This window comes from Varroa jacobsoni, unplaced genomic scaffold (genome assembly GCF_002532875.2).
Source record: "Varroa jacobsoni isolate VJ856 unplaced genomic scaffold, vjacob_1.0 contig04790, whole genome shotgun sequence".
NCBI classification, from domain to species: Eukaryota; Metazoa; Arthropoda; class Arachnida; order Mesostigmata; family Varroidae; genus Varroa; species Varroa jacobsoni.
The window spans coordinates 7612-15612 of NW_019215347.1; the positions used below are offsets into that span (position 1 = coordinate 7612).

An 8001-nucleotide genomic window follows, 5' to 3' on the forward strand; every position below is an offset into this window, starting at 1 on the left:
GAAGGGAGGGATATTTTCTGACTGAAAGACGCGACGGAGCGCATATTTAAACCCATGTAAACTCGTAGCTCATTGTTTCGAATAGAAGGGTTGTCGTATCGTAACCCAATAGGTTTTGCTGAAGCTTTACTTTATTAAGTAGGGCATATAATAGTTGTTTGTATTTGTTTGCCTGCTAAAAATACGCATAATGATGAACACATAATTAATTTATAAAAAAAAAAATGCAACCTCCAAATATGTGTACTAACTATTAGAGGTTTACTTTACGCTGGTATATAGTTTAACATGTTGTAAGTCGTTGTTAGAATATGTACGCGGCCTGTACATATTAGGCAAGTCTAGATGTACGTCTAGGCAAGCAACTAGATTTTCAATATTCCGAGCAAAATTTGAAAATCTTGATATACTTGTAAGGTATCGTTTCTCAATTTACATGCTTGATCGCACTACAGAAACGTCCCTTGACACCTTACGTACTTAGGTTAGTTCTAACTTACTAATAAGTATTTAATCGGTGTATTTTCCATTGGTTTAAAGTGCCCGCGCTGTGCAAACTATTGTCTTACGGAAAGGAATCTTAACAACCTATTTTTCGACCATATGCTGAGTGACGTTTTGTGCATGATTCTACGTGAACAGCAGTCAGTCAACATTATAGACACAGTCTACTCTAGTTAGCAGAGAAATAATTCGATCAAAATCGTTTACGGAGAGATAGAGTAATGGAAAGATAGAAAAACTCCGACGAAGACAAAGTAACATGAAAATATACCCTTTTTTAATATTGCTTGGTACTCGGCTAATTTGACGCCAATTCCACCATTTTAACAATTAGTTCAATTTGATTGCAGCTTAAGCAACATTCATGATAAATTAATGTTTTTATTTAATATCTAAAATAGTTAGAAAACGAACAGGCGAATTAACATCGGCCGATCATACTGTCAAAAGAGCTCAAAGTTGTCAAAAGCAACTGATTCCCAAACACTGGAAGCTGAAAGAAATAGCTATAATGCTATTTTTAAAATATAGAGCTTAACATATTTTTCACTAAAGAAATTAGCCATCCGAATCATGGTTATGTTTCATGTACAGGATTGTGAAGGGTGCACTTTTCTGAAGTGTGAATGAAATTCCTCTGAGAAAAATGTAAAGAATGAATGTAAATCGTAGGATACGGAAAAAAACAAAAAACATATGTCTTAATAAAACTATAAAAATACAAAAAATATATATATAATTTTCTTAGATAAAAAATACACGATAATACCCTTGAGAACCCATGTGAAAAAGTCAGAATAAATGCAAACATATGGAAAGGATTGGGATTATATGAACTAAAATTTACTGAGAAAAAAAGCAGCCATAGAATTTTTTTTTTGAAATAATGCTAATGTCTGTATGCGAACTTGACACAAGCAAAGCTACAAAGGCTATCTATGTATAGGTCACAAACAGTCCTTTAAGAACATTCATATGAATTTGCTAAACAAGCCATTCTATGCGGAAAATGGAAAGTCTTCTTTTTTGCCTGCTTACCTTGTTTGAGTGTTCAAAGTGTAACTATACAGCTATACTATACCATCGAAGACAGAATATGAAACATTTTAAATTATCATAGAGATTTTTTTTCATTTAAGTCATCAAAGACGAGAACAGCTAACTTGATGGAAGTTCTTTTTTTTTTTTTTTCTAGTAAATTCCATAAACAGAAAGGCAGGTAGGTGAATAGCAAGCAAAAACACTGCTAAGAGTTTTCCCATTATACATTCGTTCTTCATTCTAACATACACGACTTACTTATGAATCTGGCTAAAGCAGTGAACTATGTGACCGTTGTGATCTTCTGTAGAATAGTGAAAGCCATATAAAAATACTGTTTGTCTGTTTCTCATGGTTGTCACATACAAACTATACCTAACGGACCTCAATGAGGAACGCTCAACGAGTATGGAAAACGTTTATTTCTTCAAGAATACCAGCACTCGACTATTACTTGGGATCGAAAGAATTGTATAAAGACGGATTATTCAATTGAGAGCATTGATGAAGTGCTATATAATCAGTTGTTTTATAGCAAACAATATATAGTTAACTTGCTGCTAACTAACTTATAACTGTGAACTTAACTTTTTTTTTTAAATCAGTGTGTATTCATGCACCAATGGTGATATTATTATAATCTCACTTGTAAAATGAGTTTTAAAATCATGATCTTGAGGTCCTTCACACCATACGTTTTTATTGCCATGTTATGTACTCGTATTATTACAAAAAACTCGAATATGTGGCTTCGTAGTTACGTCATATAGTTGATACTACAGGAAGATGTTGGGTGGATATTAGATGGTTTGCATACACTGTGCGATGGATACGATTTACGTTTACGCGCAGATTATTTATAAAATGTGCTTAGAATGATTTTTTTTGTTCACAGAATGGCATATGAAGGGTGATCAAGAAACACTTTAATAAATAAGGATTTTTATGTTGTTTTCCTTGCTATATTAGTTCAGAATAAGCGTTGTACCTTCCATATAAGACTCTAAAAAACTATCTTACGAGAGTCAGCCAAAATATATAATAAAAACAGGAATCATATAAAGAACACAAAGGCTGACCTCTACTCAACTGTATGTTGATTTTTCATCCTTCTGTACACAGCTATATTTGTCTCTTAAAATAGCCATAGTTAATCACGTTGTTTTGCTGTCTACGTGACGTATACGTATTTGTAAAAGATATACGGTGATAATTATTAATTGAAAATTATTTGCAGAATATTTATCTTTATTGGTGCATGTAAAGAATCTATTTTGTTTCATTTAGAAAATAAACTGCGCACTCCGTAATAAGGAACTGATACGAGCGCGGTATTACAGGACAATGCAGCTCCACATGATTCTGCTATTGGGATCTGCTCTATTTTTCGAATATAATTATTTTATTGCATTTCATCATGGCCTTTTCCACTAGGCTTGAAACATCTTCATATCGACTCACGTTCGTCCTGCTATATTATGGGAAAAAAGAGGCGAATAATACGTATCGATCAATGAAGTTTTCCATTCTTACTTATAGAATCTTATCAGATGTATCTGCATTGTAGGCCCCATGCACATGGTAAAATTTATAAAGTAATTTTAATCATTACCTAGCACCGGAACGTAATCGCTATATAGTCGTCATCTAATCTTCTTTCTTGCCCTTTTTTTTGTTCTTTTTCGAGTCCCTCGGAGCTACATCTTTAGGAACGGTACCATCTGCTGATGTTCCCGGTCCTTGTGCGCCTCCGTGCCCCGGCTGTACACCGGCCTGCGTCCATGGACCTTCTTGCATTCGTCGAAGCACGTCCTGCTTCTGACGAAGATCATCCTCTTGCCTGTGGCGTTCCATCAGCTTTTCCGCAGCTTTAAGCTCACGCTTGCGAACCTGAGACAATTTGATAAACACAGACGAACGCGAATATCGAAGTGGTCCCGAGTCATCCCAGTTTCTAACAGATATACTTTGTCCTCCGTCGAAAAAATTATATTAAAAAAATAGGCAAAATGACTGGCCTAAACGTCTGGGCGAGGAGAATGATGAAAAATATTTCCAAAAAACAAAATATACACATTTTGGCCTTAGGTAATAATCATCGGTTAAATCAATTAATTCTTAAGTTCTCCTTTATTTAAGCATCGATATTACCTGGTAGAAGACGACAAGCCGGCATCCGAGTAAAAGCGTGAAGAAGAGAGCAGGAGCCATACGCTCGAACGGATCTCTAAAATTAGTGAAATCGATTAACAAAACGAACAACATTGAATCTGTGTGTATCCGGAAACGCATTGCTTGGTAAATTAAAGTTGGGCCGTTGACGTTATTTTAACGGTTTAACAAAACCATTCTATGTGAACCAATGTTATCGCTAGCAACAATTGCATAGAAGCCAATTTTAAAAAACAACCACTTACTTAAGCATTGCATGCGTGTACACGGCACCCAAGCACAGCACGAGAAGTATCAAGTTGACCAGTTGTTTGACGTGGCCTGAACGTTTGTGAAGATCCAAACCAAACAATGGTGGCCATTAGAAATACTATGCATCAAAGTGGTCAACATTCAAGCTCAGTGTTTCTAGCTTATTATTCCTATACGCGTCCGTACTACTAGCCAACGCTAATTGACAGAACTAGACGCGGCTAAATATGGATTCAAACTCTATCTAGCGTTCCGTTAGTTGTAGCATCATGTGGCGCGACGGACGGAGCCCCCTGTTTCTGACTGTATTGCTTTGTGTCGTAATGTTACATTTTTACCCAGCAATTTCCTTGAGCTAATTCCCGCTTTCGCTCACATCTAACAGGTACGATTTATCGGGTTTCGTCCATTTTGATAAGCATATATATTAAGTGTATTATATATACGTATATATATGTATAAAATCGTATATCGTATGCAATAGAGCTTGAGTCATCTCTAAGATGATGGGGGATAAGATGAGATGACACCGTTTTTCATTGAAAGATATATCTTATTATTGTACTAATATCGATAGTTATGTGCATTCTATTGCGAAATAGAATACTAGAGTGATACTACGAGTCAAATCCACCCGCGTACATGCATGAAATCACCAGGCTTCCCCTTGCGATCATACAGGTAGGATCAGGTAAATGTAAAATGAAAGAAAAAAAAAGGATACAAAAAACAGTAATTATATATGTAATCGATTTCTTTGTAAGGCAGTTGAGGGTCATGGTACACGTGTGTCCATCTCACAAGCTCTTTATCGTACTCGAGCTCGTTTGGCAGACGATTGATTATATTATTGTTATAGTTTGCTACATTTGGATAACTGTGTTAATCTGATTACTTTCTACTCACCAGGAATAAGCAGGAGTGTAGTTCCACAGCAGACTTCGACCCATCCAACAATGAGACGAAGCCATTTCGGACTGATCTTCAATGCGAATAATACCGCTGACGGGAAAACCTTTGCGTATTGTACAAAATTTCGCCTCTGGAAAAAGAATAACAAAACGCTTAATATATTCACTCTTATCTATTCTATATTAATGGCTTCTCTAAATAAATATTCTAATACTTTTATAGGCAGGTACCTGCGTCATTATTCACATAATGAATACTATATATAAATAATCGGACGTACCCAGCTTGCGGTAAATGACGGGAGCGACTAAATGTCGTTTCGCCGCCGATACACCGCTATTTTAGACGATTTGTTCGCTCTGTTCTGTTGACCCCTCGCTGATAATAGAGATTCCAATATTTAATAAGTGATTTCTGATATCTCGTACAGCTTTAGAACAAAAAGTTTATGTGTAAAAAAAGGTCCCAAGAAGATACATTTTTTTAAAACGTATGCGTCTTGATATATATATATATATAATATGCTTATGTAATGAATTTGTTTGGGATTGCTTTGTGTTTACTGCACAAAAAACTTACGATTTCCCGATGCATTTCTCGGTTGATGTTAGGGGTGATCTTCATTGAGCCGACGAATACAAAGAATAAGCCCATAAATACTGAAAGCGTTGTTAATACTATAGATTTGGCCATTTTGCCGGCTTTGCCACTTGTGTGTAAATCTGAAATCGAGAGGAAGTCCTATGAACGTGATTTATAAACCTTCTGACACTCATTGTCAGTTTTAATAAATTCTATAAATGTAGGTGGTAGATTTGGAAGCTCCATTCAATTTTAATCACAAGCTACTGTAAAGTAGGTATTGCATTGTTTTGCCTTCGCATCATAATCCAATCTAAACAAAAGCCCCTATCAGCATTATTTCAACTAACCGAATAACGTTTTTAACCTGTTCATTCTAAATGGACTTGAGGGATATGCACGGACTAATTCGTGGATGTCTCTAGATTTAGCGGACTCAAGATTTTTACTCACCTTTTAAAATTGGTCGGTTGGTTGTTTTCTTTATTGACCTTTTTTTTTTGAATATAGGCCCCCTGTTTACAGGTGGTGTGTGCGTTTATGCAAATGCAACTGGAAACCGTATGATCGATCTGCAGCCCACCGTGCGACAGTGCCGGAAATGGCCGTGGTGGACTTTCGTCAAAGAAACTATATCAAAAATTTCTGCTCACGATCACCACTGACTCAACGAGAGTTTTTTTTTGTCTACTGTCAGACAAAGAGAAATCAATTTTTCATTCTTCTTACAATACGATGCCAGAAATAACACTGTTAGTCCCTATGGATAACAGCGTCCTAGGCAGTTACAACTTAAACCCGCGTCACCACAGGATGCATAAGACACAAGAAATGAGATTCGGTGGCAAGCTATGAGATTTTCTCTCTGAGCCACAATTTTACCAGGTATAACTGGGTGTTTGAAGTAGGAAAATAGAAGGTTTGTTGCCTAATCGCGGTGGATGACTTTAAGTTTTGGTGGTTATAGGATGACACGGCAGGGAAGAAAAGGAGTCGGCTGATAAGGCTAGGATGGAAAAATGAGGGTGTCTGCAATCGAAGCGGCCACAACAGAAAATACAACGGTCGCCGCTCCCCTGTGCGGCCTGTGTTTGTTTGCTTTTACTCCTGAGCACGCAGTCCAGGGGTACCGGATAACGGCGGAGAGAGGAGAGAGCGCTGGGCGAAAATGGAGATTCGCGCTGTGTGTGAGTGAGCCTGAGCGGAAAGGGAAGCCTTTTGGTTGTTGTCGCTCATCTCTTTCAAGGGGAAACAGAGGAGGGCAGGTTTACAAAGAGAAAAGATTTCACGGAACACGCGATAGAGGCCGCCACTCAGCTTGGCAAAGTCAGCCGGCTCAACCCGGGTGTCTCGTTCGTGCGGACTCTCTGTGTTCTAACATATAAACTATATTGCATATACACAATGTAACCAAAATCGCCAACGACAATATGTGCATATATGTATATGTATATATATATATATATATATACACCATTTAAATGGGACAAACCTTTTTGGACTATTTGTTGTAACAAACATGCGTTCATTTGCTATTCTTGATACCAGAAAAAAGCGTGTTCTCTTCAGAATCAAACAACAACTTTGTCATGGTGCAAAGCAATGTGTGGTTTTAGTAATTTGGGCAAAAATTAGCTATTATCCAGTCTTTTTGCACTAAACCAATCCTCATCAAAGTCAATTTTTTTTTTTTAATACAGATCGATTGTCTACCGTACTGCTAGTTTTTTTGCGGTCTCTGAAACGTCCAAGAAAGTTTTCGCGCGGCTCAACAAGTTTTAGTCAAAGAACTGAGGAACGGTTCGAAACGTCATTTTGATACACCGATTTGAAACTAACAGTTGTGTTAAAATGGAAAATAGAAATTATCAATTGGGTTGTTTAGAAGAGCATCAACAATTAGCCTCTTTACACCTTCAGACTCTTTGATAACTTTGATTTATAAGGCTTCTGGCCTGCTATAAATTCAAAATATAATTTTCTTAGAATATTATTGTTAATAGCACATTAACGTGACATCTTAACAACTTTAAACCTATGAATATTGTTTGGCGCATGGTTACTACTGAACATAGAATAAATAAATAATTTAGTTTTGTTTAAGTATTTGTTTTTATTTAGATAGATATAAACTTTCTAACTGTCAAAAGACGCCTGTCACCTCCTTTAAGCCGGTATTGGTTATACCAATACGAGCTGATGCGAATATAAATCCACAAAGTAACCGGCTCTATCTGAGTGTCTATACATAAGCGCAATTGCATTTCATGAAAGCTGGGATATGAATTACACTATAGGATGTAAAATCTTATTTTTTTGTTAAAATTAAAACTTCCTAGATAATTTACGTGGTAGGTCAATTGCTTGTAACACTTTGTCGATTAAGCATTTACAAATATTATAGAAGTTGTAATAAAGTATAGTTAATAAAGGTAAATATTATGCCTGAATATCTAAAAAAACGGCAGTTGATGATGATTCGGGGTCATCGTCGAAGCTATTCGGCTCCAATAACAGCTTTATCACCACCGAGTCTAC

General features: G+C 36.5%; 1 protein-coding gene across 1 annotated transcript; it reads right to left on the reverse strand.

Moving 5' to 3' along the window:
* Window positions 1-1949: 1949 nt before the first annotated feature.
* On the reverse strand, window positions 1950-6773 carry LOC111273106 (putative acetylcholine receptor chaperone). The gene is made up of 6 exons (XM_022854790.2): window positions 5917-6773; window positions 5461-5603; window positions 4876-5011; window positions 3963-4038; window positions 3697-3772; window positions 1950-3435 (listed from the first exon to the last, which is right to left on the reverse strand). Exons 2-6 carry the CDS (start codon window positions 5572-5574, stop codon window positions 3193-3195), a joined length of 645 nt encoding a protein of 214 aa, XP_022710525.1. The 5' UTR covers window positions 5575-5603; window positions 5917-6773; the 3' UTR covers window positions 1950-3192.
* Between the last annotated feature and the right edge of the window lie 1228 nt (window positions 6774-8001).